At 39.1% G+C, this 13,090-nt stretch overlaps 1 protein-coding gene across 1 annotated transcript; it reads left to right on the forward strand.

Annotated features, from left to right (window-relative positions):
- Positions 1-462: 462 nt before the first annotated feature.
- LOC306867966 (transmembrane protein 235-like) lies at positions 463-12,483 on the forward strand (the record flags this gene model as incomplete). Its single annotated transcript, XM_079413931.1, has 4 exons — positions 463-634; positions 1,423-1,500; positions 3,782-3,919; positions 12,209-12,483. 4 exons carry the CDS (start codon positions 463-465, stop codon positions 12,481-12,483), a joined length of 663 nt encoding a protein of 220 aa, XP_079270057.1.
- Between the last annotated feature and the right edge of the window lie 607 nt (positions 12,484-13,090).

Genomic DNA, 13,090 nt, shown 5'->3' on the forward strand with positions numbered 1-13,090 from the left:
TCTTTTTTTTTCTGTGCACTTTACATTTTTCTGTTACTCATGTTAATTTTAGTAATAAATGTGCTCTCTTGACATAAAAGAGCTGCAAGCCGTGATAACAAAATATCTACTGTATTTACAAGCTACTATATAGAGTAATATATTTACAAAAAAAAGGAAAGAAAGCACCTCGTCACTGATCAGATGCAGCACAGAGAGCGAGAGTGAGGCGAGAGAGTAGATTGAGCTTCTGCTCTCACTCCACATACAGCTGTGCAGGAGAGAAGAGAGGAAAACCCTGCAGTTTCCTCATCCAGCTGTTGCTGAGAGCTGCTGCTTCCTTAAGCCTGGAGACATCTGGAGAAATAAAGCTGGAATCATGTGCTTTAATGTGTCTGAACGCACTGGGCTTCAGAGGACCTGAATGAGGGCAGCCGGAGCTCAATTCAATGAATCATCAGAGGGATTTCAGCTCTGATGAAGATGAACTTTGGGACAATTGTGATCTCTGCCGGTTTGTGCGGGCTGCTCAGCTTCATCCTGCTCGCCGTGTCCATCGGCACTGAATACTGGTACATTATAGATGTGGATGAAGGGAAGAACTCCAGCCTGGAGTACAGCAGCTCTCACTCCGGACTCTGGAGGATTTATGAAGGTAAGATTATGAACACAAACAACTTGAGCTTCCTTTATGTCTGATTTTACTGTGCACCTGTTGATCACATTTAGTATATTCTGCCAGTGATGTTTCTTCATCTTCATCAAGAGGATTTAAACATCCAGAATAATTGCTCAATTAATCACTACACAACAGTGTTTTACATTAAAGTGCTCATGTGAATATTAAACATTAGGCTAAATACTGACTGATGAAGTAGCCTGCATGAACTTAATGTGCATTTATTGATTTATTTATCCCGTTCTTACTGTTTAACATTTCATGTGCCTCATTAGATGATGTAGTAGTTTTAATCTCATTCATGTAGCAGCAAATTAACTGGCAAACAGTATGACTGGCTGCAAATGAAGTAATTTCAGAAATATTCACAGATACAGTCCTCATCACTGGCTGAGTCACTTTTATGTTATGTACAAAATGTCTCGTCTAATTCTGTAGTTGTTTCATGGCACTAGAGACAATTAAAGAGAGAAGCAGTTCATCACACAACTGTAAATGTTTAATGTTAGACACAGTTACTAAATCTGTCACATAAAATAACTGTTTTCCATTTCATTCTAATTGCAGTAAAGATGATTTCTTCCCTCAAACACAAAGGCTGATTTTCCTTATAAGAAAAGAAACCCTTTGCTGTGTTGTATGCGGTGAATTTTGCAGGCTGTAATATGTCGAGATTACCAAGAAAACTGATTCACAGGCAGCTGTGTGAAGTGTAATGGGTGTTTGCAGCTTTTGCTTGACTGGTGTTTTAATGTGATCCACAGGACAGAACGGCAGTTATCATGACATCTCGTTCTACACGGACACCTCCGACCACACCGAGCAGGAGAAGCACCTTTTGAGTGAGTCTCTGAAAGCTATCTACACATTAGCCACAATCAGAGAATGATACTGGAAATAGGCTTGTTATGTATAGTTAGTGTACTCTCGCTCTCTTTAAGAGCACGACATCCATCATTGGCCACCTTTATTATAAGAGAGATTGCACAATTATCAAAGCTGATGGCGTTTGATTAGTAGTCATAGGGGTGTGCTATATTGATAAAAAGATGATACCTCGATAAATTGGAAGCTACTTTGCTGAGTGTGATTTTTGTGCCAGTACGTTTGCTGGTTTAGGTCTGTTGTGGACAGATGCCCCCCCAAAGCTTTTCTTATCTTCTTATTGTGTGCGGTAGTTAGTTCACAGCAGTGGTAGAAACTTTTCCATCTTAAATTGAAGGGGTCATATGATTATTTTTTAAAGATCATTATGTTGTGTATTTTTCGAATACTGTACTTTATTGTAGGTCCTCTATGCCCTGCCTCTCTCAAACGTGTCGTTTTCTACAAAGTCCCTCCTTCCGACAAGCGCAGTCTGCTCTGATTGGCCAACTGGCACAGTGCTTTGTGATTGGCCGAACACCTCAAACACTCGTCGGAAATGTAACGCTTCTTACCATAATTGCAAGCTTCATCTTTCAAAATAAATGTAAAGACAGTTAATAATGTCCTTAGTTTTACCATCAGTTCAAGCCTGAGAGGGAAACAGAGTCGCGTGAGAGACACCGTGATGTTGCTCGTATGTGTTTGCACACAAGCCGCTATTAAGACAATTTCTGACGGGCTGTACACCCCGTGATGTGACCCTGTCTCTCTCTCTCTCTCTCTCACTCACACACACACACACACATGCACGCACACACACACACACACGACGCGCAAAACTCTGCATTTGAACAGTCAATAGCAAATACTTGAACTAATAACAAAACATACTTACAGTTGCTGATTCAGAAGCGCCAGATTGTCATAGCAAAGTCAGAATTACCTCCTCTCCTAGGTTCACGAAACGGTCGTCCATAAAATGCGTTGCTGTTCTGTTGTAAATAATCTTAATGATTCCTAAATGCATCTAGTCTTGGAAGGCCAAATAAAGTGCTTTGCTTTCGCCTAGAAACACACAGCGTCTCCCTGACAAGGCTGCATCGACACCACTGCGGTTTCTGAAACATGCCTTCTTTCTTTGCATGAACATTTGGGCGGCATTACGCAAATATTTCCACACCGTGAGAGTGTGTTTGAATGAACCGTTTTAGGGGGGGTGGCAGAGTCTTAACTTTGATAAAGAATATCTCTTTGGTTTTGAGACTTTAGTCTTTGCAACTTCAGGGATCTTATCTATCTATGCACAATCAGCTTGTAACACTCCAAAGAGAAAGGAAAACTTGAAATCGCATCATATGACCCCTTTAAATTGATTTCCATTTTTACCTTTATAAGGGTATTTTTTCTAACCTTATTAGATGTATGCATCATCTTTCATATCAACTTCTTACACTTATTCAATAAATTATTTTAGAATAAGACAATGTAGGCTGTTAATCAAATAACATCATTATTAATAAAATCCATTTTTGTACTGCAGAAATGGCACAGAAACAGCATTTAGATTAATTTAAACTGCAATTATGAGATTCATATTTTAAAAATATTGTCCTTACTATTGAAGTATATTTTTATACAATTTAAATATTAATCAAAAAATGCCAATAGGTGGTGGCAAGTCACTGAATTATTCATTTAACCATTTTGTTTAACAGCTGATTTATTCAGGACCAAGCAAGTGAATGTCTTTATGAATGGCTCATTGAATCTTTGCTTAATTTAAAAAGCCAATTGTTTTAGGGACAAATTAATTATTTATGGAACTTTTTGTGCAATATTGAAAATATAAACTCCTTGTTTGCTGAACTATAAAATCTATCACATTTGCAATCATGCTGATCTTTGGGAAAAATGCTTCTTCGTTTTGAAATTGCTTTAGAAAATAAGACAAATGCATATAGTGGAATTTTTCCCCCCATTGTTTTTTCAATTTTGAGGTCATTCTAACTGCATTCTACTAGGTTTCCATATTTGTTTATTGTGAGTGAGTTACATACTTGATAATGTCAGTTTCCAAACTTTTAAAACAACAATTACGATATTATCATAGACAATAAACATTGCACACCCCTAGTGGTCTCTAATTCAAAGTCACTGAAATTGAAAGTACAAAGCTTCTCCAGATGTCTGTAATCTTGAACGTGTGGCAGCAGGTTACACTGAGGTTGTAATAAAGGCCTGAATGTTTCTCTGTAGACTTGCACAGGGTCATCGTGGTCCTGCTGCCTCTCAGTCTGGTGCTGCTGGTCTTTGGTGGGATCTTCGGTCTGGTGGCGTCTTTGGCTCAGAGCTGCACTCTTCTGACCTGCATCGCTGCATATTTCCTCATCTGCAGTGAGTGCCATTAACAGCTACACGGCATTCAGTGGCCATCTACACACATCAGCTGACATGAAGTGAGCTCTCAGCAGTGTTATGGCTGGAGTTTGGGTCGTTGTGTATAGGTCAGTGAGAAATGTGTTCAGTGGCTCAGTCAATGTCACACGTGGATATAAAACAATGGGAAAGAAAGAAAAAAGAAAATGTCAAGCTCTCCAGCTGAGTACAGCTGTTAGGTGAACTGGTCACACACACCGTGAGGGGGTTTAATAGATATGGAGGTTTTTAGCTCAATAATACATATCCACAAAGCCTGCAGTAACGAATAACAAAAATATTGAACAGATTTATTTGATGTTTAATGTGTTTAGGGGATTTATTTTCTAATCTAGATCCAAATTATGTTCTAGATACAAATAAATAGTGGTGTAATGTTAAACATATTCATACCACATTTTTTTTGGTACAGCAGGTCTTTTGGTTTGGCATGCATACTGTTTTAACCACTGCAAGTGTGGAACTTCTGTGTGTGCAGAACAGCTGTTTTATGGACAAAACTGTTTATATTCATATACTTTGTTGTGAATGGATCTGAAAATAACGGACACAGAAAGGTGCATAATTCTTGAACATGAGAAATATTAAGTGCTTCAATCTTAATCACAAACGTGCACAGCTTTCACAGCGTGTGTTGTCTATTTGCATTCAGACATGTTTTCCTCAACAGAACTTCTATCTTATAGTTGTGTCCTTATCTGTAAATGTTAGAAATTCAAGCAAATAGTTGTTGTCAGGATGAGCCTTTATGCATCTGAGTTTCCTACAGACCAGTTTCTCTTCCTTTCAATGCAAAAACACTTGAACGAATAGTGTTAAACCAAGTCTCTGAATTTCGCACACAGAAAAACCTCCTGTACATCAACCAGTCTGGGTTTAGAAGTGGACATTCAACTGAGATTGCCTTGCTCTCACGGCTTCCAAATCTTCAATACTTATCTTGCTTGATCTGTCTGCTGCTTTCGACACGGTTAACCACCAGATCCTCCTGTCAACCCTATTGGCAAAGGGCATCTCAGGAACTACACTTCAATGGTTTGAATCTTACTTCTCAGATAGATCATTCAAGGTATCTTGGAGGGGTGAGGTGTCCAAGTTGCAACATCTAGCTACTGGGGTGCCTCAGGGTTCAGTTCTTGGACCACTTCTCTTCTCTGTCTACATGACATCGCTAGTTTCTGTCCTTCAGAAACATGGCTTTTTATATTACTGCTGTGTTGATGACACTCTCATTCTATCCTGATGATCCGACGATAGCTGCTCGCCATTCAGCATGTCTAACAGACATTTCCTGCTGGGTAAATTACCAACACCTTTATCTCAACCTTGCCAAGACAGAACTGCTTGTGGTTTCAATAAACCCATCACTTCATCACAATTTCACCATCCGATAAGGCACATCAACCATAACTCCTTCAAAAACAGGCAGAACCACTGGATTTGTGATCGATGATCAGCTGAATTTCTCAGACCACATTGCTAAAACTGCCTGGTCCTGCAGATTTACTTTATACATCAAGAAGATCAGGCCCTTTCTTTCAGACCATGCTTCTCAACTCCATGTTCAAGCTCTTGTTCTGTCCAGACTGGACTATTGCAATGCTCTCTTGGCAGGTCTTCCAACCAGTTCTATCAAACCTCTACAATTAATCCAGAATGCAGCTGCAAGATTAATCTTTAATGAGCCGAAAAGAATGCACATCACACATTTGTTCATCAATTTGCACTGGCTACCAATTATTGTGTCATCCCAAAGAGGCACAAAATCACTTTCACAGACTTTTACATTAATTGTTCCCTCCTGGTGGAATGTCCTGCCCAACTCAATCTGAGCAGCTGATTCCTTAGCCATCTTCAAGAAACGGCTAAAAAACATCTCTTCCATTTTATGTATTTGTTTTTGTCACACTCATTTGGACTTTTGTTGTGTTTTCATCCCTCATGTGCTCTGTTTGACCCAGTTTCTGTCTCTCTTTGATTAGTTAGTTCACCTGTGTCCTTATTAGTTGATCATCTTCACATGTCTGTCCCTCATTAGCTACCCTAGTTTAGTTCTAGCAGGTTCAGTTTTACTTTGTCCGGTATTGTTGAATGTTACCGTGTGTGTGTGTGTGTTTTCCTCCATTTGGATTACTCTTGCGGAATCATTAAAAATTATTGAACTTTCTTCTTCATTGTCATCTTCGTCTTCGTGTGCCTTATTACACACACTGAAGTGAGACGTTTTATTTTTGACCCTCTAACACTTCCACTCTCTATTTGTTTTCTAACTGATTGTTTTCTTTAAAAACACTACTGGATGGAACCACACAGGCTTATAAAGTAAACGTTTTGCACTATATACCGCTGCTGATTACTAAAGAGCTACTATACATTTCAATGAACATCAAACTCAAAAGCTACATTATGATGTGTGTTACGGAAGCAGACTTCACACACAGGTTATCAAAAATAGGTAAGGTTTAGATGAGCAGATGAGCAGTGGATGGAGATTGAATCGGTAAGTATAGACTGCAGAGACTTTTGGATGAAGAGATGAGTGAATCACAAGACTGTTGTCTTTGACAGGAACTCGTGGATAACGGGAGAACACCACACCTCACTCTTGGCAGTACAGCTCCACGGATGAAGAACCAGGATCCAGGACACGGATGGACGCAACACTCGGAGAGAGGTAAGTACACAGGCAAGTAGGTCGCTGAGATAGCATACAGGAGTCCACTTCGTATGAACGAGACCGGACGTCTGAATGTAGTGAGGTGTGTGGTTTTGTAGTGTGCCTTGATGAGGTGCGGATTACGTGCAGGTGTGCTCATTAGAACTCGGGTGAAGGTGCTGGCTGTGATTGGCTGGACTGAGAGCCTGGTCGATCTGTGACAATATGATTTGTTTTTGGCATTTAGTCTAATACTTGTTAACAATTCAGGAGGCACCACAGGTATGAATGGTTTACTTGTATATCTGTAATCAGCAGATTTTGCTCCTGTGTCTGTAAAGGTGTTAAACTAAAAACGGCAGCATCTGATTCTGTCTTGAATGGCACATAATTAATTCACATCCTCATTACACTTTGTCATTATTTCTTCTCATCACAAAAACTAAACTCATGAGATTATTACTGGATGTGCGCTACAATATTTCAGATGAGTTAATGAAGAGCATATCAAAATATAAGTGGGCGTGACACAGGCTTTTTTGTCAGTACAATATCTGTTCATTCCGTCCTCTGTATTATTGTGATAGTATTGTTTGTTATGGTAGGATGTGATGATGATGGTGATGGAGTGTAGTTTGGGGCTCTTTTGCAGCGCTGTAACAGGTGCTTGTGTTTCAGCCTGAGCACAACAGAAAACTAAAGTGCAGCTGAATTAAGGGAGAGATGGAGCAGAGTAAATCACTGGGATCTGTAGAGGTTGAAACACTGAGGTCAGCAAAGACCATCACCGCTTTTTATTTGTGTTCTGTTTTCATTCCTGTTGGATGAGGCTCCTGAGATGAAAAAATACTGTCTTGCCCAAGAACACAGAATGGTGTGTAGTCTCTATAAATATGAATTTAGCACAGCTTTTTATGCTAGTATAGTTTAGTTTTCATTTATTGCTGAGGTAAATTGATGCTGTATTTGTGCCAATGAGTGTTTGCTTCATAAGAACTGAACATTGCACACAACTGATGGATTAAAGTAAAACAATGGAAAGATTGAAGCCCACATGAGATTACATTAATGATCACATCTGTAAACAATTTTCATCACAAAAACACAGACATGACAGAATAAATTTCTGATATTGATTCTTTCTGCTCTCTGAATTAATTTAAACCAGGAATGCTTCACCGGATGTTGTGTATCTTTCATTCAGTTCAGCTCTCCTGACACATGTGTTGCCGGTTTTTTTCTTTTTTTTTTTTATAAAGAGCAGTTGATGACCTCCAGGCTGTCTGTGCTTCTGAGAGCTGATTCATCCTTTTGGTTTTAAAGCTTCTCTTCTCACATAGCCAGTGAAAAAGATGTGTATGCTTAATAATACTAAATGTGCACTTGCCGTATATTTCAAATCTGATATTTTTATAAACTGTACTTGCAGATATTATAACAATTAAATAAAAGATCAGTTACACTTCCTTTTAAGGTGTCCTTGTTACAGTGTAATTACACATTTAAATACTGTACAACGAGTACAATGTGTAATATAGCTACAATGAAGTACAATGAGTAATATAACTACATGTACTTACTGTATGGTTATGGTTAGGATTAGGGTTTGGCTTAGGTTACTTGCATGCATTTATGCATAATTTATTGTTATTATAATAGTAAGAACATGTAACGTGTAATAATGACACCATAGAATAAAATGTTACCAAAAGGCCTTAAAGAGAATGCACTTCCATGATTGTTTTACTTTAGTACACTTTTAAGTAGTGCACTTTGTAATGTCAGATTACAACCTCAATTTCCAAAAAAGTTAAGATGCAGAGATGCATGATAAATGGTCCAAAAAATGGCGGAAATGTGTGCTGTTATCAGATGAGTCCATGTTTCAGGTGTGTGTGTGTGTTTTTTTTTTTGTTTTTTTAAACAGACATCAAGTTCTTCATGCCAAAGACAAAAGGGATCATCCAGACTGTTATCAGTGACAGGTGCATCAGTGCCCACAGCATAGGTGACTTGCAGATGTGTGAAGATACCAGTCCGAGGCATATTGTGATTGTACAGAGACATATTGCGATCAAACTGACGTCTTTTCCCAAGAAGTCCATGATTAGAGTGAGACAATGCCAAGTCTCTTTCTTCATGTGATAGCACTGCATGAATGTGCTCTGTCAGAGTGGCTTAATTACAGCAATAATGACTTCATGAGTTCATGACGGTTCCTTCAAGCAGGTCTCAAGGAAAGCACATATCTTCTCTTACTACCATGGTGATTATGAGCTTTCCTATTAATACTCCCACCACTAAACCTGTGTGACTGTCATATTCTGTGCTTGTGCAGTGAGTTTGGGGAAGTAGTGGCCTAATGGTTAGAGAGTCGGACTCGTAATCCAAAGGTTGCAGGTTCGAGTCTCGGGCCGGCAGGGATTGTAGGTGGGGGGAGTGAATGTCCAGCGCTCTCTCCACCCTCAATACCACGACTGAGGTGGGCACCGAACCCCCAACTGCTCCCCGGGCGCCGCAGCATAAATGGCTGCCCACTGCTCCAGGTGTGTGTTCACGGTGTGTGTGTGTGTGTGTGTTCACTGCTGTGTGTGTGTGTGTGCACGTTGGATGGGTTAAATGCAGAGCACGAATTCCGAGTATGGGTCACCATACTTGGCAGTATGTCACTTCACTTCATTCTAAAGAAAAGACACATTTGCTTAGATCCATCATGCATTTACTTTATAGGACATGATGAATCAAGCCATTACAGCTTTCACATGGAGGCTGTTCAAACTCCTGCCATGCCACAGAGCACCACTCACATAGTTTTCCATTAAATTACATCAGATTTGTCCCAAATTGTTGATAATGTATATAATGGCTTCACCCAGGCTGGAAGATTATGCGTTTTTCAGTAGTACTTTTGCCCTTTTTTTTTTTGCTGGAATGACGTCTATGCTTCATTCAGACAAAAACTACTGTTTAATATAGACTGCACTTTTCTTTCCTTTGTTTTGTCAAACACCTGAATTTGAGAATGCGAGTACAAAATGGCATGCTCAGTGTGCGGTAAGGTTTTTAAAGGTTTCAAAAAATCATACAGTGCATTGTGGTATTTTCAAATTAGGAATACAACAGACTCTCAGAAATATAAAGGTATGAAAGCTGCACTTTAAAAAGAAATGCCATGAATTTACAGGATTAAAAAGTATTATTTTACAATAAATTACTGTGGTCAGAGATTTATTATGAAATCAATGCATGCTGGTTCATTTTCTTATAAGTGACTGTATATGAACAGCAGAATGATGCTAACATCTCAGTAATGTATTGCTCTTGTTTTACTGTGAATTCACATTTGGTCTTTAATTGTGCCACTGTGAGAAGTGTGAAAAATGAAAACATTGTTTTAAAATGATGACAAGCTAGAATATGAAATTGATGAAAATATACATATCTAACGTTGATATGGATTTTAGCATACACACACTTTAAGATCAAATCTGTGCATATTTATACGTTTTATAAATGAAGTCACTGGTCTTATCCAAGCTGGTTAGGCAGCTTTGTAGTGATAGGTTTAGTGGGGTTTTGAGCAGTTGTCATGTGATCGGGCTTAGAAACTAGCTGGCTTCCCCACTAAAATGTCTAAAAACCAGCTTGGTCAGGTTAGTAAACTGGCTTAAAGGGTTAGTTCACCCAAAAATGAAAATTAGCCCATGTTTTACTCACCCTCAAAGCATCCTAGTTGTATAGAACTTTCTTCTCTCAGACAAATCCAATCGGGGTTATATTATAAATTATAAGAATAAAGGTCTCCTATAGCGAATCAATGCATTTTTGTATTGAAAATATGCATATTTAAGATGTTATAAATGTATAGTTCAGTCCTGAAACTCTAGATGGCGCAGGCTGATGGGTATTATCGTAACTGATGATATTCACATCATTGAATGACTTGGCACAAGCTGATTGGTTCATGTGGCATACGCAGTCAATGAACTTGCTGCTTTACATTTAAATGGCTGGTTAGCATCCACTTGAGCATTTTGCAGCGTGCTTTCAGAGTTCCTCTGAAGCCCTCCCCCTTCCCCAGCTCCACCTGTATAGATCTGCAACGGGTTATTTTATATGCTATTTGTGTAGCAGCAGTATGTCTTAAATACTCACAGCACCGTATGTTTCAAGCAAGTTTCTGTACTTGCTTGAAGCAGCAGCAATAATCTACAACTACAGCAATAACCAACAGCAGCAGCAATTCAGCAGCAGCCTAGCAGGTCTATTCCATCAAGACCAAATACATTAACATTGTCATAACCATTATCATGCTAAAATATTCAGAGAGTTGTCGTGATTGAAATACTTTTTTCTCACTTCTGCTGATAGTCATAGGTGCATCATGCAGCGCAGCGCACGTGCCGGTGATTAGTGATGAACATGCAAGCGCAGAGGAGAGACAGCAAAACAAAAAGCCGACAGATTGTCTTACTATAGGTAGATGGGAGGGTCTGTATTACTTACTATTGAAGAAACCGAATTGGCTAACTTGGATCGCGTGTGCCGTAATAACCATATTTACATTACAGTTGCTGACATTCACATTCCAGCCTTGACGTCATTAAATTTCAGTCATAGTTTGTGCGACACTCAATCGCTGTTTACGGATACCATAGCAATGAATAGGAAATGCCTTAAACTGAAAAAAGTCAGTGACTTCTCTTATAAAACAGTATTTTCTTTTTCAATCCAAAAGTATTGTTTGGTGTAAAACATGATGAAGATTAGCAGATAGGCTGTCGATTCATTAAATGATACGCCGTTTCCTCTAAAAAGCTGTTTATTCAGCGTTGTGAAGCCTTTCCTCCATTGACATCCATTCAAAAAATACAAATAAAAAATGGCCTCTGGTCTCCTTTAGCACATACACTTTTTTGGCTAATGGTTGCAGGCTTGCCTTCTAGTGGCTTTGAAGCCGGTCACAAATTAGAAGTACAAAACAAGGATTTGTAAATAAAAATGTAGGAGGATTTCAGTGTAAGCCAAGAGGAGACTTATCCTACTTATCCTTTGGTAAAGTAAGGAAACTTTGCTTCCTCTGCTCCTGTAAACAAACTCACGAGACTAGCATATTTAACAAGCGTGCATGTGACACATACATCCTATGTCATCAGCCGGTACCGTTTTTTCAGTGTACAACAGATACCGAAAATGAGAGAAAGTGTTTATTACCTTTTAAAGGGATAGTTCACCCAAAAATTTAAATTGTCACCATTTATTTACCCCCAAGTATCAAAACATGAGTTTCTTTCTTCTGTGGAACACAATTGAAGATATTTTGAAGAATGTTGATAACCAACACACGCTGGTAGATATTTCCATACTATTTTTTTCCCCGTACTATACACACTGGTTTGGAACACTTTGAGGGTCAGTAAATGATGACAGAACTTTCATTTTTGGGTGAACTATCCCTTTAAGACAGGTAACAAACCAGCATTCTATGTTTTTAAATTAGAATATTTTTATAAGAAAAGTACTGATAAGTTTGTTGCTGGGAGGTTGTTTAGTGAGTGAATGGAGTGTAATGGATGTCTCTTTGTCCACAGGTCTGTTGACGATGTCTGGTGTGAGTATCTATATCAGTTATTCTCAGCAGGCTTTGGAGGAGCTGCAGCACATGGTGGATATTGAGTCACTGTCTCACGTCCACATGTCCTTTGGCTGGTCTCTGGTCATGGCCTGTCTGTCCTTCTGCCTGGAGCTGCTGACAGGGATCCTGCTCATGCTAGCGGCCCGTCTCATCCACCGTCAGTGCCAACACGAGCCTGCCGCAGTGCTCTCCATGAGCCAGAGCTCACCACAGCTTCTGAGACTGCAGTGATGATGATCATTTCATCTACAGCCTTATCAAGAAATGAGTTTGTGCTGCATCAGAGTTAAAATGGAGAGTGCTGGGTGGCAAATGAGACAGCTGCATCAATTATTGAATAAAAGTGCTCAGTCAAGGACTGCAAAATTTGTCTGCATCACTCGAGTGTGTCAGTTCAATCACGTTTTCCTCAAGGCTTCTCCAGAGCTCTCTGATGTCATGTGTCATGCATTTAAAAATAAAGGTTCCGAAATGATTTGTTTTGCAGTGATGCCATAGGAAAACCATTTTTGGTTCCCCAAAGAACCTTTCAGTGAACAATTCCTAAAAGAACCATTTTGAGGATCATTTTAAAAATCTAAAGAACCTTTTTTGACTATAAAGAACCTTTTCCGCATTTGAAAGGTTCCATGGATGTTCAAGGTTCTTCACAGAACCAGTGATGCCAATAAAGAAGCTTTATTTTTAAGAGTGTAACATGATGAATCAAGCTGTTTCAGCCTCTCTAGGCACACATTTTGTAGATAGTGTTTTCTGTCAATTAATGAACAAACAATTTTGGTAGAAGTTTGTTTTTGCTTATTATAACCAACCAAGACCTCTAACCTGTTTTAAATGA

This window comes from Barbus barbus (assembly GCF_936440315.1).
Source record: "Barbus barbus genome assembly, chromosome: 4".
NCBI lineage: Eukaryota > Metazoa > Chordata > Actinopteri > Cypriniformes > Cyprinidae > Barbus > Barbus barbus.